Here is a 25,701-nt window from a genome sequence, read left to right on the forward strand (position 1 = left end):
ATTTCTGTCTTTATGCCAGTACCATACTGTCTTGATGACTGTGGCTTTGTAGTAGAGCCTGAAGTCCGGCAGGTTAATTCCCCCAGTTCCATTCTTCTTCTTCAAGATTGCTTTGGCTATTCGAGGTTTTTTGTATTTCCATACAAATTGTGAGATTGTTTGTTCTAGTTCTGTGAAAAATATCCTTGGTAGCTTGATAGGGATTGCATTGAATGTATAAATTACTTTGAGTAGTATACTCATTTTCACAATATTTATTCTTCCAATCCACGAACACGGTATATTTCTCCATCTATTAGTATCCTCTTGGATTACTTTCACTAGTGTTTTATAGTTTTCTATGTACAAGTCTTTTGTTTCCTTAGGTAGATATATTCCTAAGTATTTAATTCTTTTCATTGCAACAGTGAATGGAATAGTTTCCTTAACTTCTCTATTTTCTCATTATTAGTGTATAGGAATGCAAGGGATTTCTGTGTGTTGATTTTATATCCTGCAACTTTACTGACTGATTAGCTCTAATAGTTTTCTGGTAGAGTCTTTAGGGTTTTCTGTGTAGAGGATCATGTCATCAGCGAACAGTGAACGTTTTACTTCTTCTTTTCCAATTTGTATTCCTTTTATGTCTTTTTCTGCTCTGATTGCTGTAGCCAAAACTTTCAGAACTATGTTGAATAGTAGTGGTGAGAGTGGGCACCCTTGTCTTGTTCCTGACTTTAGGGGAAATACTTTCAGTTTTTCACCGTTGAGGATAATGTTTGCTGTGGGTTTGTCATATATAGCTTTTATTATGTTGAGATATGTCCCTTCTATTCCCACTTTCTGGAGGGTTTTTATCATAAATGGATGTTGTATTTTGTCAAAGGCTTTCTCTGCATCTATTGAGATAATCATATGATTTTTATTTTTCAGTTTGTTAGTGTGGTGTATTACGTTGATTGATTTGTGGATATTGAAGAATCCTTGCATTCCTGGGATAAAACCCACTTGGTCACGATGTATGATCTTCTTAATGTGTTGTTGGATTCTGATTGCTAGAATTTTGTTAAGGATTTTTTTGTTGTTGTCGTTAAGGATTTTTGCATCTATGTTCATCAGTGATATTGGCCTGTAGTTTTCTTTTTTTTGTGGGATCTTTACCAGGTTTTGGGATTAGGGTGATTGTGGCCTCATAGAATGAGTTTGGAAGTTTCCCTTCCTCAGCAATTTTCTGGAAGAGTTTGAGTAGAATAGGTGTTAGCTCTTCTCTAAATTTTTGGTAGAATTCAGCTGTGAAGTCGTCTGGACCTGGGCTTTTGTTTGCTGGAAGATTTCTCATCACAGCCTCTAGTTCCGTGCTTGTGATTGGTCTGTTCAGATTTACTATTTTTTCCTCTTCAGTTTTGGAAAGTTGTACTTTTCTAGGAATTTGTCCATTTCTTCCAGGTTATTCATTTTATTGCCATATAATTGCTGATAGTATTCTCTAATAATCCTTAGAAATGAATGAAAATGAAAACACAACAACCCAAAACCTCTGGGACACTGTAAAAGCAGTGCTAAGGGGGAAGTTCATAGCAATACAGGCACACCACAAGAAGCAAGAAAAAAGTCAACTAAATAACCTAAGCCTACAAACAACCAGTCAATTCTAAAGGAGAACAATCCTGGGTGTTCATTGGAAGGACTGATGCTAAAGCTGAAACTGCAATACTTTGGCCACCTCATGCGACGAGTTGGCTCACTGGAAAAGAGTCTGATGCCGGGAGGGATTGGGGGTGGGAGGAGAAGGGGACGACAGAGAATGAGATGGCTGGATGGCATCATCGACTCGATGGACATGAGTTTGAGTGCACTCCGGGAGTTGGTGATGGATAGGGAGGCCTGGCCTGCTGTGATTCATGGGGTCGCAAAGAGTCGGACATGACTGAGCGACTGAACTGAACTGAACATCTAAAGAAACTAGAAAAGGAAGAAATGAAGAACCCCAGGGTTAGTAGAAGGAAAGAAATCCTAAAAATTAGGGCAGAGATAAATGCAAAAGAAACAAAAGAGACCAGAGCAAAAATCAACAAAGCCAAAAGCTGGTTCTTTGAGAAGGTAAATAAAATTGACAAACCACTAGGCAGACTCATCAAGAAACAAAGGGAGAAGAACCAAATCAATAAAATTAGAAATGAAAATGGAGCGATCACAACCAACAACACAGAAGGACACATAACATTTTGATTTGCCAAGTTTAATGAGGTACTTTTAAGAAGTGATTCATTGGTCTCTCATCTCTCAATTACATTGTCCCCATAATATTTAACACAAATCAAATTTACGATTCAAGATGAGTTAAAAAATACTTGATAAAATAAACAGAATTGAATTGATAAGGAGAAATATGAATACATGTACATATTTCAATTTTACAACTGCATTTAGTCAATGATTGGCTCACATCGAGGATACACAACCTTTCCTTCCCGACAAGTTGTTCGAAATGTATGATGTGGTGTCACTCGACGATAACCACGTTGACACATAAATTCAATATTATCTTCCGTTCTAGAGTAAAGTTTTCTATCGTGTTTCCATCTTAACTGTATGTGATGTTTTTTCATTGCTTCTTCTGAAATTACACATGCCTCTAAAGTTTAAGAAAATAAACATGAACCTTTGAGTAATATGCAAATACTTTCTCCAGAATTTCAGGGTTTCAAGAACTTTGGTCCAAAAATTCTTCCTCAAACATTTTCCAAACCAATACACTGAAAATCTATAATGAATGAGATGCTTTGTTTAGTGTAGTCATTAAGTGTTATAATGAAAACTTCATAATATCAGTTATCTTATGAAGAGCTTTCTTAAAGGAGCCATTGTTGCTTGAACATGAAATTTTCTAACTTTTTTCTATATACAGATATTAATACTTGGTGGTCAAGCATGCAAAAGAATGGTGGTTACTTAACCCATAAAAACCCTATTATAAACAGTTGAACATCATGCTGAGTACAAGGATTATCCCAGGATCCAAGAGAAGTTTAAAGCGTTTACCTAAGCACTTTGGTGGTTCTGACCACTCTCCATTCCGACATACTATGTTTCTATTTCCCCGAAGTTCATAATAGGTGTGACACCGGTACTCAACAATCATTCCTGGAGGATATACCGATTGCGGGAGTGAGGTAATGTCTCCGTTGTCTATTGGTGGAGGAGGCGCACATTTTCCTCCAGAGTCTAAAAGATAATGGCATTTGCTTTATTCAAAGACCACCCCTACAGTTTTAAATAAATAAAATAAAAATGCAGCCAAATATGTCATTCCAAAACTTATGATTTCTGATGACAGAAATGATTTTTAAAAGGAATTTTAACCACTTAATCAGAAATGCCCATTTTAAGATCTTAATTTTTGCCCCAATGGAAGTACATTAACAAATATGTCTGCTTTGCAGTGTCCTGATTTTAAAACATGTTTTCTTTCAGAATGTATGCTGGAAGGATGGATAGCCAAGATAAAAACATTTACCCTTTTATACAACATGTTGCAGTGTCTGAGAAAGAAAATTTTGGCTTCCATTTCTGAACAAGATGAGGTGAAATATTTGTGCTTATAGCATCTTCCAAGTATTCCTTCTGCCAAATAAAGGTCCTGAACATATTATAAACACCAACACAGAAGACTGTGAAACAAGTAGAGAAGTCAATCTGCTTAGAGACTTTGGGATTCAGAGAGTTACACTAAAGAGAGTCCTTGGAGTTTTTATTTTGCCTTCTATGTATCCTGAATGGGCCCCTGAGACTGCAACCCAGAAATAATACAAGTTCAGAAAGAAAAAAAGTCTCAGGAAGCAGTTGATCCTTTTAAGAAAAGGCCCAGGAAGGAGTAGCCTAGCAAGACACATACAATTTTCACAATAGTGACTTAGTCTAGAAATACTACATGAAGTGTTCACACTAAGTCCTTGTGTGTACCAAGACCCAGAGAACCCACAGAGATGAGGCCAGAATTGTGCCTGAGTGTCTCCTGCAGAAGTACGGTGACCAGTGCACTGCTACAGGGGCAGGGGCTCTGGGTGCAGTAGACCTGGGTATTCATAAGCCCTCCTGGAGGAGGCTGCAATTAACCCCACACAGAGCCGCCAAAACTTACACAGGACTGCAGAAACAGACTCTCAGAGGGCACAGACAAAACCCTGTGCACAACAGGACCCAGGAGAAAGAAGCAGTGATCCCACAAGAGACTGACCCAGTCTCGCCCGTCAGTGTCCAGGAGTCTTCAGCAGAGGCATGGGTTGGTGGTGGCCTGCTGCAGGTTTGGGGGCACTGAGTGCAGCAGTGCATGCATAAGGCCTTTTGAAGGAGGTCACCAGTATCTTCCTTATCTCCACCATATTTGGCCACAGGTCAAAAAACAGCGAGGGAACACGGCCCCACCCATCAACTGAAAATTGGACTAAAGATTTACTGAGCATGGCCCCTTCTATCAGACCAAGACCCAGTTTCCCCCTAAGTCAGTCACTCCCAAAAGGAAGCTTCCATAAGCCTCTTATCCTTTTCCATCAGAGGGCAGACAGAATGAAAACCACAGTCACAAAAAACTAATCAATCTGATCACATTAACCGCAGCCTTGTATAACTCCATAAAACTCCCAGTCATGCCATATAGTGAGACTCAAGACAGACAGGTCACGGCGGAGAGTCCTGACAAAACGTGGTCCACTGGAGAAGGGAATGCATATCACTTCAATATTTTTGCATTGAGAACCACATGAACAGTATGATAAGGCAAAAAGATAGGACACTGAAAGATGAACTCCCCGGGTTGGTAGGTGCCCAATATGCTACTAGAGATCAGTGGAGAAATAATTCCAAAAAGAATGAAGAGATGGAGAAAAAGAAAAGCAACATCCAATTGTGGGTGTCACTGGTGATGGAAGTAAATCTGATGCTGTAGAGAACAATATTGCATAGGAACCTGGAATTTTAGGTCCATGAATCAAGGAAAATTGAAAGTGGTCAAACGGGAGGTGGCAAGAATGAACATCGGCATTTTAAAATTAGCGAACTAAAATGGACTAGAATGGGTCGATTTGATTCAGATGACCATTACATCTACTACTGTGAGCAAGAATTCCTTAGAAGAAATGGAGTAGCCATGATAGTCAACAAAACAGTCTGAAATGCAGTGCTTGGATGCAGTCTCAAAAATGACAGAATGATCTCTGTTCATTTCCAAGGCAAACCATTCAATATCAGATTAATCTAGGTCTATGGCCTGAACAGTAATTCTGAAGAAGCTGAAGTGCAACAGTTCTGTAAAGACCTACAAGAACTTCTAGAACTGACACCCAAAAAGGTGTCCTTTTCATTATAGGGGACTGGAATGCAAAAGTGGGAAGTCAAGAGATATGTGAGGTAACAGGTAAATTAGTGGTTAGAGTACCAAATGAAGCAGGGCAAAGGGTAACAGAGTTTTGCCAAGAGAGCACACTGGGCATAGTAAACACCCTCTTCCAAAACACAAGCAAAGACTCTACATATGAACATCACCAGATGGTCAACACCAAAATCAGATTGATTATATTCTTTGCAGCCAAAAGTGGGGAAGCTCTATACAGGCAGCAAAAATACGACTGGGAGCTGACTGTGGCTCAGATCATGAACTCCTTGTTGCCAAATCATACTTAAATTGAAGAAAGGAGTGAAATCACTAGATCATTCAGGCATGACCTAAATCAAATCCCTTACAATTATAGAGTGCAAGTGACATTTAGATTCAAGGGATTAGATCTGATAAGACAGAATGCCTAAACAAATATGGAAAGAGGTTCCTGACTTTATACAGGTGGCAGGGATCAAAACCATCCCCAATAAAAACAAATGAAAAAGGCAAAATAGTTGTCTCGGGGGCCTTACAAATAGCTGAGAATAGAAGAGTTGAGAAGGCAAAGGAGAAAAGGAAAGACAAAATCATTTGAATGCAGAGTGCCAAAGAATAGCAAGGAGAGATAAGAAATCCTTCCTGAGTGATCAATGCAAGGAAATAGAGGGAAACAATAGTACTGGAAAGACTACAGATCTCTTCAAGAAAATGAGAGATTCCAAGGGAACATTTCATGCAAAGATGGGCACAATAAAAGACAAAAATGGTATGGACCTAACAGAAGTAGGAGATATTAAGAAGAGGTGGCAAGAATACACAGAACTATACAAAAAAGATCTTCATGACCCAGATAACTACGAAGATGTGATCACATACCTAGAGCCAGACATCCTAGAATGCAAAGTGAAGTGTGCCTTAGGAAACATCACTGGGAAAAAAGCTGGTAGAGTGATGGATTTCCAGTTGAGCTATTTCACATCCTAAAGGATGATGCTCTTTAAGTGCTGCGATCAGTATGCAAGCAAATTCAGAAAATTCAGCAGTGACCACCGGTCTGAGAAATGTCAGTTTTCATTCCAATACCAAAGAAACACAATCTTCAAGCATGTTCAAGCTACCGTACAATTGCATTCATCTCACACGGTAGCAAAGCAATGCTCAGACTTCTCCAAGCTGGGCTTCAACAGCATGTGACCCGTGAAATTCCAGATGTTCAGGCTGGATTTAGAGAAGACAGAGGAACCAGAGATCAAATTGTCAACATCCGTTGGATCATCGAAAAAACCAAGAGAGTTCCAGAAATAAACCTACTTCTTCTGTATTGACTACACCAAAGCCTTTGACTGTGTGAATCACAACAAACTGTAGAAATTAAAGAGATGGGAACACCTGACATGCCTCCTGAGAGATCTGTATGCAGATGAAGCTACAGTTAGAACCAAACATGGAACAACAAACTGCTTCCAAATCAGGAAAGGAGTACATCAAGGCTGTATACTGTCACCTTGCTTACTGAAGATGTATGCAGAGTACATCATGTGAAATTCCAGACTAGATGAAACACAAGCTGGAATCAAGATTGTCAGGGGAAATATCAACAACCTCAGATATGCAGATGAAACCACCCTTATGGCAGAAAGTGAAGAAGAACTAAAGAGTCTCCCGATGAAAGTGAAAGAGGAGAGTGAAAAAGTTGTCTTAGAACTCAACATTCAGAAAACTAAGGTCATGTCATGCAGTCCCATCACTTCATAGCAAATAGATGGGGAAATAATGGAAACAGTGACAGATATTATTTTTGGGGGGACTCCAAATCACTGCAGATGGTGACTGGAACAGTGAAATTAAAAGACACTAGCTCCTTGGGGAAAAAGTTATGACCTACCTAGACAGCATATTAAAACGCAGACAAATTGCTTTGCCAACAAAGTCCATCTCGTCAAGGCTATGGTTTTTCCAGTAGTCATGTATGGATGTGAGAGTTGGACTATAAAGAAAGCTGAGCATTGAAGAATTGATGCTTTTGAACTGTGGTGTTGGGGAAGACTCTTGAGAGTACCTTAGAATGAAAGGAGATCAAACCAGTCAATCCTAGAGGAAATCAGTCCTGAATATTCATTGGAAGGACTGATGATGAAGCTGAAGCTCCAAATTTTTGGCCACCTGATGCAAAGAACTGACACTTTGGAAAAGACCCTGATGCTGGGAAAGATTGAAGGCTGGAGGAGAAGGGGACGACAGAGGATGAGATGGTTGGATGGCTTCACTGACTCGATGGACATGAGTTTATTTGAGGTCTGGAAGTTGGTGATGGACAGGGAAGCTTGCGGTGCTGCAGTCCGTGAGGCTGCAAAAAGTCAGACATGACTGAGCGACTGAGGTGAATTGATTTAGTCTAGAAGCACATGATGGCAGAAACCTAAGACCAATCCTTTCCATGCCTTGATCTACAGGGGCCAAGTAAGCAGCCCACATTTCCACCCACCGCATGGGGGAACAAGAAGCCTCTGCCCTTTCTCCTGGTGTCAGAGGAGGCCAGGTGGGAACCCTGGACTTGCAGCCTACATGGCACTAATAGAGGCCTGATTAATGAAGGAGTCTAATAACATCCTTAGTCTCAAGATATAAAAGCTCAAGTGTCCGAATACAGTTGAAAATCATTTATCAGACCAAAGACCAGGTAAGCCTCAAAAAAGAAAAAGCAATCAACAGAAGACAACACTGAAATGACACAGATATTGAAATCATTAGATGATGGTTTTTAAAAGTCCAGTCCAATTGATAGATCTAGAAAATAGATTATTAGAAAACCACATGGTTCAACAATATATTGCAGTTGGCAGAGGATCAATAAGCTTTAAACTAACGTTTAAAGTAGACTGAAAAGAAAATGGACATAGCTTCAAGGACCTGTGGGAAGATCGCAAAGAACTGTTGAACATGAAGCTGAAAATAAAGAATAAGAGATTAAAAAAAAAAATGGTTGACTTACCTGTGCCATCATTTTCTGACGGCCTAAACGGAAAGGAAATCCAAAAGAAGGGGGATATGAGTATATGTGTAGCCGATTCATTTTGAAGTACAGTAGAAACTGCACAATTTTGTAAAGGAAATACACTCCAAAATTATTTTTAACGTATCATGGCCGAAAATTTCTCAAATAGAGCATATGACTTACCGACTAATATAAAACAACAAACGCATATTACAACTGCTCAGTTCAGTTCAGTCACTCAGTCATGTCCAACTCTTTGCGACCCCATGAACTGCAGCACACCAGGGCTCCCTGTCCATCACCAACTTCCAGAGTTTACCCAAACTCATGGCCATTGAGTCGGTGATGCTATCCAACCTTCTAATCCTCTGACGTCCCCATCTCCTCCTGCCTTCAAACTTTCCCAGCATCAGGGTCTTTTCAAAAGAGTCAGCTCTTCACATCAGGTGGCCAAAACGCATCAGGTGAACATCCAGGACTGATCATCTTTAGGATGGACTGGTTGGATCTCCTTGCAGTCCAAGGGAACCACAAGAGTCTTCTCTAACACTACAGTTCGAAAGCATCAATTATTTGGTGCTCAACTTTCTTTCTAGTCCAACTCTCACATCCACATATGACCACTGGAAAAATCATAGCCTTGACTAGATGGACCTTTGTTGGCAAAGTAATGTCTCTGCTTTTTAAATGCTGTCTAGGCTGGTCATAACTTTCCTTCCGAGGAGTAAGTGTATTTTAATTTCATGACTGGAATCATCATCTGCAGTCATTTTGGAGCCCCCAAAATAAAGATGGCCACTGTTTCCCATCTATTTGCCATGAAGTGATGGGACCGGATCCCATGATCTGAGTTTTCTGAATGTTGAACTTTAAGCCAACCCTTTCACTCTCCTCTTGCACTTTTATCAGGAGGTTTTTTTAGTTCTTCTTCACTTTCTGCCATAAGGGTGGTTTCATCTGCATATCTGAGGTTATCGGTATTTCTCCAGGCAATCTTGATTCCAGCTTGTACTTCCTCCAGCCCAGGGTTTCTCATGATGCACTCTGTATATAAGTTAAATGAGTAGGGTGACAATATACAGCCTTGACGTACTCCTTTTACTATTTGGAAGCAGTCTGTTGTTCCATGTCCAGTTCTAACGGTTGCTTCCTGAACTGCATACAGATTTCTCAAGAGGCAGGTCAAGTGGTCTGGTATTCCCACCTCTTTCAGCATTTTCCAGAGATTATTGTAATCCACACAGTCAAATGTTTTGGTATAGTCAATAAAGCAGAAATAGATGTTTTTCTGGTACTCCCTTACTTTTTCGATGATCCAGCGGATGTTGGCAATATGATCTCTGGTTCCTCTGCCTTTTCTCAAACCATCTGGAAGTTCACAGTTCACGTATTACTGAAGCCTGGCTTGGAGAATTTTCAGCATGACTTTACTAGCGTGTGAGATGAGTGGAATTGTGCGGTAGTTTGAGCATTCTTTGGCATTGCTTTTCTTTGGGTTTGGAATGAAAACTGACCTTTTCCAGTCCTGTGGCCACTGCTGCCTTGGCTTCATGGTGCAGGAGCGGCAAGCAGCAGAGAGGAGAAACCCCTCTTTCAAGGTCAGGAGCGGAGGCCATGAGGAGATACGCCACATCCAAGGTAAGAGAAACCCAAGTAAGATGGTAGGTGCTGAGAGAGGGCGTCTAAGGGCAGGCAGCCTGAAAACACAATCACAGAAAACTAGCCATCTGATCACATGGACCACAGCCTTGTCTAACTCAATGAAACTAGGCTATGCCGTGTGGGGCCACCCAAGACGGACGGGTCATGGTGAAGAGGTCTGTCAGAATGTGGTCCACTGGAGCAGGGAATGAAAAACCACTTCAGTATACTTGCCTTGAGAACCCCATGGACAGTATGAAAATGCAAAAAGATAGGACACTGAAAGATGAACTCCCCAGGTTGGTAGGTGTCCAATATGCTACTGGATATCAGTGGAGAAATAACTCCAGAAAGAATAAAGGGATGAAAAAAAAAAAGCAAAACAACACCCAGTTGTGCATGTGACTAGTGATAGAAGCAAGTCCGATGCTGTAAACAGCAATATTGCATAAGACCTGGAATGTTAGGTCCATGAATCAAGGCAAATTGGAAGTGGTCAAGCAGGAGATGACAAGAGTGAACATCGACATTCTAGGATTCAGCAAACTAAAATGGACTGGAATGGGTGAATTTAACTCAGATGACCATTATATCTACTACTGTGGGCAGGAATCCCTTAGAAGAAAGGGAGTAGTCATCGTATTCAACAAAAGAGTACAAAATGCAGTACTTCGATGTATTCTCAGAAATGACAGAATGATCTCTGTTCGTTTACAAGGCCAACCATTCAATATCACGGTAATCCAAGTTTTTACCCTGAAGAGTAATGCTGAAGAAGCTGAAGCTGAATGGTTCTGTGAAGACCTACAAGACCTTAAAACTGCTCAGTGAATTCCAAATGGATGGAGCCAAAGAACTAATGTCAAGATTCATCATAATAAGTTCCTGTTGTGTTGTTCAATCACTCAATTGTTTCTGACTCTTTGCAACCCCATGGATTGTAGCAAGCCAGGCTTCCCTGTCCTTCATTAACTCCGGGAGTTTGCTCAAAGTCATTTCCAATCTGTCGATCATGCTATCCAACCATCTCATCCTCTGATGCCCCTTCTCCTTCTGCCCTTAGACTTTTCCAACATCAGGGTCTATTACAATGAGTCATCTCTTCTCATCAGGTGCCCAAAACAGGAGCTTCAGCTTCAGCATCAGTTCTTGCAAAGAATATTCAGGACTGATTTCTTTTAGGATTGATTGACTTGATCTCCTTGCAGTCTAAGGAACTCTCGAGAGTCTTCTCAAGCACCACAATTCAAAACATAAATTCTTTGGTATCAGTCTTTTTTGTGGCCAAACATTCACATCCATACATGACTGCTTGAAAAAGCATAACTTTGACAACACAAACCTTTTTTGGTAAAGTGATGTCTCTGTTTCTTAACATGCAGTCAAGCTTTTCATAGCTTTTCTTCCAAGGAGCAAGTGTCTTTTAATTTCATGGCTGCAGTCACCATCCACAGTGATTGTGAAGCCAAAAAGAATGAAGTCTGTCACTGTTTCCATTTTTCCCCATTTTTGCCATGCAGTGATGGAACTGAATGCCATGATCTTCCTTTTTTTTGAATGTGGTTTTAAGTTAGCTTTTTCAGTCTCCTCTTTTGCCATTATCAAGAGGCTCTTTAGCTCCTATTTTTTCTGCCATTAGCGTGATGTCATCTGTGTATCTGAGGTTATTGGTAATTTTCCTGGCAATATTGAATTCAGCTTATGCTTCTTCCAGCCTGGTTTTTGTGTGATGTTAAATTAGCAGGGTGACAATATACAACTTTGACACACTCCTTTCCCAATTTTCAACCAGGTTGCTCTTCCATTCCGATTCTAACTGCAGCTTCTTGACCTGCATACAGGTTTCTCAGAAGGCAGTTAAGTTGGTCAAGAGTTCCCTTTTTTTAAAGAATTTTCCACGGTTTGTTGTGATCCACAAAGTCAAAGGCTTTCGTGTAGTCAATGAAGCAGAAGTAGAGGTTTTTCTGCATTTCCTTTGTTTTTTCTATGATCCAATGATGTTGTTAATTTAATCTCTAGCTCCTCCGCCTTTCTAAATTTAGCTTGCAAATCTGGAAGTTCTCAGTTCACATGTTGTTGAAGTTTAGTTTGAAGGATTTTGAGTATTGCCTTGCTAACCTGTGAAATGAGCCCAATTGTGTTGTGGTAGTTTGAACATTCTTTGGCATTGCCCTTCTAGAGACTGGGATAAAAACTGGCCTTTTCCAGTCCTATAGCCACTGCTGAGTTTTCCAAATTTGCTGGCATATTAAGTGCAATACTTTCACAGAATTACCTTTTAGGATTTGAAATAGCTCAGCTGGAATCCCATCACCTCCTCTAGCTTTGTTTGTAGTGATGTCCACTTGACTTCACACTCCAGGATTTCTGGCTCCAGGTGAGTGATCTCACCATCGTGGTTATCTGGGTCATTAAGTCCTTTTCTGTACAGTTCTTCTGTATATTCTTGCCACCTCTTCTTAATGTCTTCTGCTTCTCTTAGGGCCATACTGTTTCTATCCTTACCTCTGTCATTCATTACATGAAATATTCCCTTTTTCTCTCTAATTTTCTTGAAGACATCTCTAGTTTTCCCCATTGTATTGCTTTCCTCTATTTTTTTGCATTGCTCACTCAACAAGGTTTTCTTACCTCTCCTTGCTATTCTTTGGAATTCTGCATTCAGATGGGTATATTTTCCCTTTTGTCCTTTGCGTTTTGCTTCTCCTCTTTTCTCACCTCTTTGTAAGGCCTTTTTGGACAGCTATTTTGCATTGCTGCATTTCTGCTTGTTGGGGATAGTTTGGCTCGCTGCCTCGTATACAAAGTTACAAACCTCCATCCATAGTTCTTCAGGCATTCTCTCAGATCTAATCCCTTGAATCTTTTTATCCCTTCCACTATATAATCATAAAGGACAGGAATGGCCTAGTGGTTTTCCCTGCTTTCTTCAATTCATGTATGAATTTCACAATAAGGACCTCATGATCTGAGCCACAGTCAGTCCAGTCTTGGTTTTGCCAACTGTATAGAGCTTCTCTGTCTTTGGCTGCAAAGAATATAATCATTCTTCTTTTTGTCTTGACCATCTCGTGATGTCCATGTGTAGAATTGTCTCTTGTGTTTTCGAAGACGGTGTTTGCTATGACCCCTGTCTTCTCTTCTTGGAACTCTTTTAGCCTTTCCCCTGCTTCATTTTGTACTCCAAGACCAAATTTGCCTGTTACTCCAAGTATCACCTGATTCCTACTTTTACATTTCAGTCCCCTATATCAAAAGTCGATTTTTGTTGTTGTTGTTTTGTTTTCGTGTTTAGATCTAGAATGTAATGTATGTCTTCATAGAAGCAGTCAGGTTCATATACTTTGACATTAGTGGGTGGGACATAGACTTAGATTACTGTGATTTTAAGTGACTTGCCTTGAAATGAATGGAGTTATTTATATTGTTTTTGAGACTGCACCCAAGTACTGAATTTCAGAATCTTTTGTTGGCTGTGAGGGCTACTCCATTTCTCTTAAGGAATTCTTACCCATAGCAGTGGATATAATGGTCATCTGAATTTAATTTGCCCATTCCTGTCCATTGAGTTCAGTGATTCATAAATCTTGACGTCATAATGAGTACCGTACTCTTTTTATATCTAGAGCATTGTAGTATAGTCTGAAGTCAGGGAGTGTCATTCCTCAAGCTCCATTTTTGTTTCTAAAGATTGTTTTTGCTATTTTGGGCCTTTTGTGTCTCCATACAAATTTTAAGGTTTTTTTTTTTTCTTCTAATTCTGTGAAAAATTGCCATTGGTAATTACATACGGATTGCATTGAAATTGCATTGCTTTGGGTAGTAGAGTCATTTTGACAATATTGATTTTTCTAATCAAAGATAGTGGTACATCTTCCCATGTGTTTGTGTCTTCAATTTCTTTCATTAGTGTCCTGAAGCGTTCAGATTACAAATCTTTTGTCTCCTTAGGTTTATTCCTAGGTATTTTATTCTTCTCCAGAGAAGACATGGAGATGGCCAAGACACCCATGAAAAGATGTTCATATCACTAATTATTAGAAAGATTCAAATCAAAACTAGAACATGATATCCCTTAACATGATTCAAAAGAGCTATCATCAAAACATCCACAAACAATAGGCTAGAGAGTATGTGAGGAGAAGGTAACTCTCCTACACTGTTAATTGATACAATCACTATGGAGAATAGCAGGCACGCTCCTTTGAAAACTAAACATAGAGCTACCATATGACCCTACAATCTCGCCCCTAGGCATGGATCTGGTGAAAAACTTGCTCTAAAGGGAAACACACCCTAATGTTCATTGCAGCACTGTTTACAATAGGCATGATATGGAATCAACCTAAATGTCCGTCAACAGAGATATGGATGAAGAAGATGCTGTACATATATACAATGGACTATTGCTCATCCATTAAAAGAATGAAATAATGTCATTAGCAAAAATATGAATGGACTTAGAGACTTTTATACTGAGTAAAATTAGTCGCATAGAGAAGGAGAAAAATCGTAAGAGATTCCCTATATGTGGAATTTTAAAAGAAATTTTGCAAACAAACTTATTTCAGAAAGACAAACAGACTTACAGACTTAGAGAAGGAATTTATGATTGCTGGGGGTAATGATGGGAGAAAAGATAGGGAATTTTGGGTGGACATGAACTCGCCTAAAGCCAGACATCCTGGATGGGAACTCAAGTGGGCTTAGGAAGCATCACTATGAACAAAGCTAGTGGAGGTGATGGAATTCCAGTGGGGCTATTTTGAATCCTGAAAGATGATGCTGTGAAAATGCTACACTCAATATGCCAGCAAATTTGGAAAACTCAGCAGTGACCACAGGACTGGAAAAGATCAGTTTTCACTCCAATCCCAAAGAAAGGCAATGCCAAAGAATGCTCAAACTACCACACAATAGCACTCATCTCACACGCTAGTAAAGTCATGCTCAAAATTCTCCAAGCCATGCTTCAGCAATACGTGAACCGTGAACTTCCAGATATTCAAGCTGGTTTTAGAAAAGTCAGAGGAACCAGAGATCAAATTGCCAACATCCGCTGGATCATGGAAAAAGCAAGAGAGTTCCAGAAAAACATCTATTACTGCTTTATTGACTATGCCAAAGCCTTTGACTGTGCGGATCACAATAAACTGTGGAACATTCTGAAAGAGATGGGAGTACCAGACTACTTGACCTGCCTCTTGAGAAATCTGTATGCAGTTCAGGAAGCAACAGTTAGAACTGGAGATAGAACAACAGACTGGTTCCAAATAGTAAAAGGAGTATGTCAAAGCTGTATATTGTCACCCTGCTTATTTAACTTATATGAAGAGTACATCATGAGGAACCCTGGGCTGGAGGAAGCAGAAGGTGGAATCAAGATTGCTGGCAGAAATATCACTAACCTCAGATATGCAGATGACCTCACCCTTATGGCAGAAAGTGAAGAAGAACTAAAGAGCATCGTGATGAAAGTGAAAGAGGAGTGAAAAGGTTGACTTAAAGCTAAACATTCAGAAAACTAAAGTCATGGCATCCAGTCCCATCACTTCATGGCAAATAACTGGGGACTCAGTGGAAACAGTGGCCATTTTTATTTTGGGGGGGCTCCAAAATCACTGCAGTTGGTGATTGCAACCATGGAATTAAATGACGCTTACTCCTTGGAAGCAAAGTTATGCAAACCTAGACAGCATATTAAAAAGCAGAGACATTACTTTGCCAACAAAGGTCCAGATGGTCAAGGCTGTTTTTTCCAGTGACCATGTATGGATGTGAGAGTTGGACTAGAAAGTTGAGCGCTGAAGAACTGATGCTTTTGAACTGTGGTATTGGAGAAGACTCCTGAGAGTCCCTTGGATTGCAAGGAGATCCAAGCAGTCTATCCTAAAGGAGATCAGTCCTGGGTTTTCATTGGAAGTACTGATGTTGAAGCTGAAACTCCAATACTTTGGCCACCTGATGTGAAGAGTTGACTCATTTGAAAAGACCCTGATGCTGGAAAAGATTGAGGGCAGGAGGAGAAGGGAACAACAGAGGATGAAATGGTTGGATGGCATCACCAACTCGATGGGCATGGGTTTGGGTGCACTCTGGGAGTGGGTGATGGACAGGGAGGCCTGGCGAGTTGTGGTTCATTGGGTCACAAAGAGACAGACACAACTGAGTGACTGAACGGAACTGGTCTGAACACACTGCTATATTTAAAGTGGATGACCAATAAAGACCTACTGTATAGCACAGGGAACTCTGTGGAGTGTAATGTGGCAGATTTCATAGGAAGGGAGTTCGGGGGAGAATGGTCACATACATATGTATGGCTGAGTACCTTCTCCATTTACCTGAATTTGGCACAACAGTGTTAATTAGCTATACCCCAATACTAAATAAAAAGTTAAACAAGATACATTATATTCAAATTCCTGAAATTTACAGAAAAAAATCTTATAAGCAACTTGATAGTTATGCAAAACTTATTTGGGATAGATATTATGCAATACTTATTTGGAAAAAAGGATTCAAGGATCGGTGGAAATTTCATCAATGAGCATAGAGCCAAGAAGAGGTGAGAACATTTTTCCAATGCTGGATGAAAATAAGTGTCAACTGCAAATTCTATATCTTGTAAACTGTTCTTTTGAATTAAAGCGAGAAAGAAAAAAAATTCCCAGACAAAGCAAAACTGAGAGAATTCATCTCTAGCAGAAATATACTTAAGAACTTTTCAAAAGAAAGCAAAATAGAAAAAGACCTGAGATTTTAGAATGGAAATTTTTTAAAATAAAGGTAAATATAATAAGATTATGATTTCCCTGTTGATTTTACTATAGTTGTGCAAAACTGTCATCTGATATGGTGCTCAATGTATATAGAGAGAATATGAGACGCATTTATGCTTAAAATGTGGGGAGAACCAATAAATCTAAATGGAAGTAAGCATTCCACATTTAATCTCAGATGGTAAAACGTCAGCAACAGTAGGGAGTGATAAACTACCTATGTGTATCTTAATACTTAGAGAGACTAAGAAAACCATGCAAAGACATATACTCGAAAACAATGCATATCACAGTTAAATTATTTTATAATGTTCAAAAATACTCAAGGAAGACAAGAAAAGAAAAAGGTTGAGAAATGAAGGAAACACACACAAAAGAATTAAGAAAATATCAGACATTGTCCCTAATAGTTAATAAGTCACTCTAAATATAAATGGTCATAAATACATCAATTGAAAACCTGAAAATGGCAGGATAGACACATAAATAAGACTCAGCTCTATGTTGTCTAAAAAAAACAAAAACAAAAGCAAGTCACTTCAAACATGAAAACATGTTCAAGTGGAGAGTGCAAAAATTACACACCAGGCAAAAGTTAACTTGAAAAACTAGAAGTGGCTAATGTACTTCTTGGTTTGGATTCCCCATCCTGTCTGATTTCTAAACACTGAAGTGTCCCAGTACCAATTTTCAGACTCCTTATTTTTATGTGTACACTGATTTCCTGAATGAGTTCAGCTAGTTATTGTTCAGTCGCCAAGTCGTGTCTAACACTTTGTGACCCCTTGGAATGCTCATGTCAGGTTTCCAGTCCCTGACCTCTTCCGGAGTTGCCCAAGTTCATGTCCATTGAAATGGTGATGTCACCCAAACATCTCACCCTCTGTCACCTTCTACTCCGTCTGCCTTCAACATTTCCCAGTATCAAGGTATTTTCCAGTGAATCAGCTGTTCACATCAGGTGGTCAGAATATTGGAGCTTCAGCATCAGTCCTTAAAAAGAGTAGTCAGTGTTGATTTCCTTTATGATTAACTGATCTCCTTGATTCCCAAGGCACTCTTAGAGTCTCTCCAGCACCAGAGTTTGAAAGCATCTATTCTTCAGTTCTCTGCATTGTTTGTTGTCCAGCTTTCGCATCCAGATGACTACTGGAAAGAACATTGCCTTGACTACATGGACTTTTGTTGGCTAAATGATGTTTCTGCTTTATAACACACTGTGTAGGTTTGTCATAGCTTTTCTGTCTTCTAATTTCATGCTTGCATTCACCATCCATAGTAATTTTAGAGGCCAAGAAGCGGAAATTTGTCACTGTTTCTACTTTTCCTCCCTCTATTTACCATGAAATGATTGGACTTGATTCCATGATCCTAGTGTTTTTTTTTAATATTGAGTTTTAAGCCAGCTTTTTCACTCTCCTCTTTCACCCTCATTGAGAGGCTCTTTAGTTCCTCTTCAATTTCTGCCATTAGAGTGGTGTCATCCACATACCCGAGGCTGTTGATATTTCTCCTGGCAGTATATTGCTGTGATTTATGTCAAAGAGTGTTTCGCCTATGTTTTCCACCAGTATTTTTATAGTTTCTGAGGTCTTTAATTCATTTTGAGTTTATTTTTCTGTAAGGTGTTGGAAAATGTTCTACTTTCCTTCTTTCACAGATAGGTGACAAGTTTTCCCAGCACCTCTTGTTAAAGAGATTGTCTTTTCTCCATTGTATATTTTTTCCTCCTTTGTCAAAGAAAAGATGTCCATAGGTGTATGGATTTATCTCTGGGTTTCTATTTTGTTCCAAGGATCTATATTTCTGGCTTTGTGCCAGTACCATACTATCTTGATGACTGTAACTTTGTAGTATAGTCTGAAGGCAGGCATGTTGATTCCTCTAGTTCCTTTCTTCTTTCTCAAGATTGCGTTGGCTACTCGAGATTCTTTTCTATTTCCATTCAAATTGTGAACTTACTTGTTCTAGTTCTGTGAAAAAATGCAGTTGGGGCTTGATAAGGATTTCACTGAATCTATAGATTGCTTTGGGTAGTATACTCATTTTCACTATATTGATTCTTCTGATCCATGAGTATGGTCTATTTCTCCATCTATTTGTGTCATTTTAGATTTCCTGCGTCAGTATGTTATAGCTTTCCATGTGTAGGTATTTTGTTTCTTTAGGTAGATTTATACCAAAGTATTTTATTCCTTTCATCACAATGGTGAATGGGATTGCTTCCTTAATTTCTCTTTCTGCTTTCTCATTGTTAGTGTATAGGAATACAAAGGATTTCTGTGTATTAATTTTAAATTCTGAAAATTTTCTATATTCATTTATTAGCTCTAGTAATTTTCTTGTGGTGTCTTTAGGGTTTTCTATGTAGAGGACCATGTCATCTGCAAACAGTGAGTTTTACTTCTTCTTTTCCAATCTGGATTCCTTTTAATTCCTTTTCTTCTCTGACCATTGTGGATAAAACTTCCAAAACCATGTGGATAATAGTGGTGAGAGTGGGCACCCTTGTCTTTTACCTGACTTTAGGGGAAATGATTTCAATTTTTCACCATTTGGATAAAGTTTGCTGTGGGTTTATCATATGTAGCTTTTCTTATGTTGAGGTATTTTCCTTCTATGCATGCTCTCTGGAGGATTTTTATCTAAATGGATGTTGAGTTTTGTCAAAGGCTTTTTCTGCATCTATTGAGATAATCATATGGTTTTTTTTTCTTCAGTTTGTTACTGTTCTGTATCACATTGATGGATTTGTGAATATTAAAGAATTCTTGCATCCCTGGGATAAAGCCCATTTCGTCATGATGTATGATCTTTTTAATATGTTGTTGGATTCTGTTTGCTGGAATTTTGTTAAGGATTTTTGCATATATGTTCATCAGTAATATTGGCCTTTAGTTTTCTTTTCCTGTGGCATATTTGTGTGGTTTGGTAATTAGGGTGATATTTGCCTCACAGAATGAGTTTGGGAGTGTACCTTCCTCTGAAATTTTCTGGAAGGGTTTGAGTAGGATAGGTGTTGGAAAAAAAGTGAAAGTGAAGTCGTTCAGTTGTGTCCGACTCTTTGCAACCCCATGGACTGTAGCCTACCAGGCTTCTCCATCTGTGGGATTTTCTCGGCAAGAGTACTCTATTGGGTTGCCATTTCCTTCTCCAGGGATCTTCCCTGGATCTTCCCAACCGAGGGACTGAACGTGGATCTCCCACATTGTAGGCAGATGTTTTACCCTCTGAGACACCAGCGAAGGATAGGTGTTAGCTTGTCTCTAAATATTTGGTAGAATTCACCTGTGAAGCCATCTGGTCCTGGGCTTTCATTTGGAAGACTTTTTATTCCATTTTCTATTTCCATGCTTGTGATGGGCCTGTTAAGATTTTCTCTTTCTTCCTGGTTCAGTTTTGGAAGGTTATACATTTCTAAGAATTCATCCATATCTTCCAAGTTGTCCATTTTATTGACATATCGTTGCCAATAGTAGTCTTTTATGATCCTTTGTCTTTCTGGGTTGTCTGTTGTGATTTCTCCATTTTCATTTCTAATTTTATTGATTTGATTGTTCTTCCTTTTTTTCTCGATGAGTTTGGCTAAAGCAGAGACATTACTTTGCCAACAAAGGTCCGTCTAGTCAAGGCTATGGTTTTTCCCATGGTCATATATGGATGTGAGAGTTGGACTGTGAAGAAAGCTGAGCGCCGAAGAATTGACGCTTTTGAACTGTGGTGTTGGAGAAGACTCTTGAGAGTCCCATGGACTGCAAGGAGATCCAACCAGTCCATTCTAAAGGAGATCAGTCCTGGGTGTTCATTGGAAGGACTGATGCTAAAGCTGAAACTCTGATACTTTGGCCACCTCATGCGAAGAGCTGACCCACTGGAAAAGACTCTGATGCTGGGAGGGATTGGGGGGGAGGAGACGGGGACGACAGAGAATAAGATGGCTGGATAGCATCACTGACTCGATGGACATGAGGTTGAATGTACTCTGGGACTTGATGATGGACAGGGAGGCCTGGCGTGCCTTGATTCATGGGGTCGCAAATAGTCTGACTTGACTGAGTGATTGAAGTGAACTGAAATCGAGGTGCTGGGTACTGCATACACAGAGGACACGTTAATGCACATTAATGTTCTTCCTTGAAAAACATTACATGTTAGGCTTTTTACACCCTCTGCACTCATCTGGGACTTTTGGGAAATATAACGGTATTGAACAGCAACATATATGTCCTGGTAACTTATTTGCAAAGTCAGCTTCTTAATACTGGAACTGATTTTACCACTAACATTTACAAAATATAATTATACTGTTTTGGTCTCAAAGTGTAAGAGTTACAGGTACAATAAAAATCACTTAATTTTATCCACAAGTGTAGAAATCAAACTAAAACATGAAACAAAATGAGTAACATGTTCAAGGTCACATAGGTATATTCTAGGTGTCTTGATTGTATATATGACAACACAAACATCTAATCTATATATTTAATTATTATAATATATAGGTATATATTTATGTACCTATAAATGAGCTGAACTATTAATATATGTTTAATTATTCTGATTCATTTTAAAAATGTGTAAACTTATCATTGAAAATGTGTAAAATCCATGAAATTTGTGACATTGCTGTGTGTGGATTAGTCGCTTAGTTGTGTCTGACCCTTTGTGACCCCATGGAGTATAGTTGGCCAGGCTCCTCTGTCCATGGAATTCTCCAGGCAAGAATACTGGAGGGAGGAATTCATTTCTTTCTCTATGCGATCTTCATAACCCAGGGATCAAACCCAGGTCTCCCGCACTGCAGGCAGTTTCTTTACATCTGAGCCACCAGGGATTGCTACTTATTATAAAAAATAGCATTATTCTTATCTGCAATCTTCCTATTGCTCAATAATTTATAAACTTCAGAATTGAATTTAAGAATTAGAATCTCAACAAAAAGAAGGATCATACGATCTAATAGTCTTCAAACATCATTATAAAATTATATATAAGCTAACTAGTTATAAAAGTAATGCCCCCTGCCCCCCAAATCAATAAATTTGTTTCCTCTTTTGTTATAATGTTCAGTTTTGTAGCTTAGCTGTGAGGTTACTCTTGATGAGAACCACTGGGATTCCTTTCCTAAAGTTCTATTCCAAACTTCCACATAGAAATACTTCCAATGGTATGTGACTTTGTTTACATATTTTGTGCTTGACTTACATAAAATTCCTATTTTATCATACTGTGTAAAATGCTGCTTTAACAACAAGAAGATCTTCGTATTAGGCTGTTTTCTGACTGCTGTCTTCACATAGAGTGACTGTAGGAAAGACATGATCATCTTAAAATCCTTTCCCTTTACTTAGAATTGTCAGTAGCTCAGTCATGTCCAACTTTTTGTGATCCCATGGACTGCAGCTCGCCAAAATTTCATGGAATTCTTCAGGCAAGAATATCGGAGTGGTTAGCCATCCATTCTCTAGGGGATCTTCCCAACCCAGGGATCCAATCCAGGTCTCCAGCAATGCAATGTGATTTTTACGGTCAGGTGGCTCAGAAATTTTGAAAGTGAAAGTGTAGTCTCTCAGGCATGTCTGACTCTTTTTGACCCCATGGTCTATAGCCCACCAGACTCCTCTGTCTGTGGAATTCTTCAGGCAAGAATACTGCAGTGGGATGCCATTCCCTTCTCCAAGAGATCTTCCTGACCCAGGGATTGAACCCAAGTCTCCTGCATCACAGGCGGATTCTTTACCATCTGATCTGTTCTAAAATAAGCCAGTTTCTTTGCTGCCTCGGCTGCTGCAAAGGTATGTGTCTCTGCTGACGAATGGTTTCCAGGTTTTCTTTGCATAGACGTCTTGCTACGTAAACATGACCCTCAGTCCCTCCTATTTTCTCTGCGCTTGGATTATTTTGTTCTTAGAATACATTTATTGGAACATTATAATAGAAATATTTATAATTTTCAGTTCATTATTTACCTCAGTTCATCTTTTTTTTTTTCATACTGTCATGAAAGCTCTTGAAAGGCATACCACCATCCCCCACTGTATCTTTCACAATTTTCTCCTAGCCAAATCTGGCACATATTAGGTGCTTGCTGACAGCCTGAAAAGTTAAATTACCTGGGCTCTGGACACTGTTGAACAAGCCTGGCCCGTTCGTATAACAAGCTCCCCCTGTGTGTCTATCTGAAATCTCTGTGTTCAATCTTTTCTACACTGCCCAGTGTTCCTTCTCCTCCTTCCCCCATGCACCATTCGGTCTCACTTGACTTTGTCTCCTTCCAAAATGAGAACAGGAACCATCAGCACCTGCTTCTTTCCAGCATTGTATTTACACACCCATTTTCCTTCCTTCTCCTGACAGGAAGTTGCAAAGACTCCAGTTGTCACCAAGTCCAGGACATTCTCAAAACTGCTGGTTCCTCTCCCACTTCCTTCACAGGGAGCCTGCGGTCAGTCTCTGCCTGCTTCCCTCTCTGGCTCATCCTCTTCAACCTTCATTACACTCTCTTTCCCATTAATCTTTCCCATTCAAACGATACATAATCCACCAAGTATTATATCCTGAACCTCTTGTTCTCTGCCACAACGAAGACTTTTGAAAGAGTTATGTCATCATGCTGTATTGCATTTCTTACTAATAATTTATTTCACAGGTTGTAAGTAGGTTTTTCCCTGTCTATTCCATCTGAAACTGTCTCTGTTACAATTATTGTTGGAATCCATGTAGCCGAATCCACCACATTTTAAGTCTTTTAACCTGACATACTAACTGAATTAGAAATATTCATTAGTGTAATTATTCTAATGTAATTAGATTACAATTTCTTTGAATAAACTGTATGATAGGCATTATGGCAAGAAGCTTACATGAATAGTTTATTTTAATAACTAAAGAATCTTTTAAATTTTAGAACATTTGTAAATATTAAATCATTGTACAGATTCAGAGGAGTGAACAAGTTTCAAATAGGTCGTTGCTCTTAGATATATACTTAGATAGTGGTGGAATTGGATATAGAACAATTTCAGGCTGATTCCACAGGAATTATTGTTAGTCAATTTATTATTCCTCGTTATTATATCATTTTCTTCTGTCCACATCTATGAAACATTCATTCTGAAATTTTTTTCCCCTAAATTCTCTGGGTCCTCTTTTCTTTCTGTCTACTTTGCCATCTATTCTTCTGTCAGACACCTCAGTGTTGGAAGCTTCGGGACTCAGTCTTGAGCTCTTTTATTTTCATGCTACATTCTTTTCCAATCTGATGTCATCATTTATAGAGTGATAATCGCATGTATATCTCCTGGCTAAACCCATGCATTCAGTACTGTAGTTGACGTATCCAGTGTTTATGGTCCAAAGGCAGCACAACCACGTGTTCAGGTCAAAGTTGTTATGCTCTTGATAGAGGGTTCTTTCTCCTGCCAGTTCCACCTATGAAGTCATTTCCATTTGCCAGCTTGGTATTGAGAAATAAAATTTTCTCTAATTGAGTAGAATCTGCCCACGTTGATATTTTCCAAATATCGCTTTAATGCCAAACTTTGCACATTACTCGTCCCTTGACTTGGGAGAGTGAACATCCACTCAGCTTACCAGAAACGAAGCCCTGTTTCCTACCCTAGGAAAAACACATCTGATTGGCAAACATAATAGAGATCAATGTCATTGTCCTCTGTTGCTGCTGCTAAGTCGCTTCAGTCATGTCCTACTCCATGTGACACCATAGACGGCAGCCCACCAGGCTCCTCCATCCCTGGAATTCTCCAGGCAAGAATACTGGAGTGGGTTGCCATTTCCTGCTCTAATGCATGCATGCATGCATGTTAAGTCGCCTCAGTGGTGTCCAACTCTGTGTGACTCTATGGAAAGCAGCCCACCAGGCCCCACCATCCACAGAATTCTCCAGGCAAGAATAATACAGTGGCTGCTATTTCCTTCTCCAGTCAGTGTCCTCAGTTCAGTTCAGTTCAGTCACTCAGTCGTGTGGGACTCTTTGTGACCCATGAATCACAGCACGCCAGGGCTCCCTGTCCATCACCAACTCCCGGAGTTCACTCAAACTCATGTCCATCGAGTCCGTGATGCCATCCAGCCATCTCATTCTCTGTCGTACCCATCTCTTCCCACCCCGAATCCCTTCTAGCATCAGAGTCTTTTCCAGTGAGTCAACTCATCGCATGAGGTGGCCAAAGTATTGCAGTTTCAGCTTTAGCATAAGTCCTTCCAATGAACATCCAGGATTGATCTCCTTTAGAATGTACTGGTTGGATCTCCTTGCAGTCCAAGGGACTCTCAAGAGTCTTCTCCAACACCACAGTTCAGAAGCATCAATTCTTCAACGATCAGCTTTCTTCACAGTCCAACTCTCACATCCATACATGACCACGGGAAAAACCATAGCCTTGGCTAGGCGGACCTTGGTTGGCAAAGTAACGTCTCTGCTTTTTAATATGCTATCTAGGTTGGTTGTAACTTTCTTTCCAAGTAGTAAGTGTCTTTTAATTTCATGGGTGCAATCACCATCTGCAGTGATTTTGGAGTTCACAAGAATAAAGTCTGACACGGTTTCCACAGTTTCCCCATCTATTTGCCATGAAGTGATGGGACCAGATGCCATGATTTTTGTTTTCTGAATGTTGAGCTTCAAGCCAACCTTTTCACTCTCCTCTTTCACTTTCATCAAGAGGCTTTTTAGTTCCTCTTCACTTTCTGCCATAAGGGTGGTGTCATCTGCATATCTGAGGTTATTGATATTTCTCCCGACAATCTTGATTCCAGCTTCTGCTTCTTCCAGCCCAGTGTTCCTCATGAAGTACTCTGCATATAAGTTAAACAAGCAGGGTGACAATATACAACCTTGACGTACTCCTTTTCCTATTTGGAACCAGTCTGTTGTTCCATGTACAGTTCTGACTGTTGCTTCCTGACCT

The 25,701-nt window shown here is 39.6% G+C and overlaps 1 protein-coding gene across 1 annotated transcript in view; it reads right to left on the minus strand.

Annotated features, from left to right (window-relative positions):
* Positions 1-2,202: 2,202 nt before the first annotated feature.
* The window catches only part of LOC129551716 (complement factor H-like), a 64,847-nt gene continuing 41,348 nt past the window's right edge, over positions 2,203-25,701 (minus strand). Inside the window, exons 7-8 of the mRNA XM_088845165.1 lie at positions 3,022-3,204; positions 2,203-2,614 (exon numbers count right to left, since the gene is read on the minus strand). Of these exons, the coding sequence (XP_088701291.1) occupies positions 2,406-2,614; positions 3,022-3,204 (392 nt within the window). The 3' untranslated portion in view covers positions 2,203-2,405. The remainder of the gene's footprint in view (positions 2,615-3,021; positions 3,205-25,701) is intronic.

The sequence above is a fragment of the Moschus berezovskii genome, chromosome 17 (genome assembly GCF_049115385.1).
Source record: "Moschus berezovskii isolate FMDL1 chromosome 17, NW_MosBer_1.0, whole genome shotgun sequence".
Taxonomy (NCBI): Eukaryota; Metazoa; Chordata; class Mammalia; order Artiodactyla; family Moschidae; genus Moschus; species Moschus berezovskii.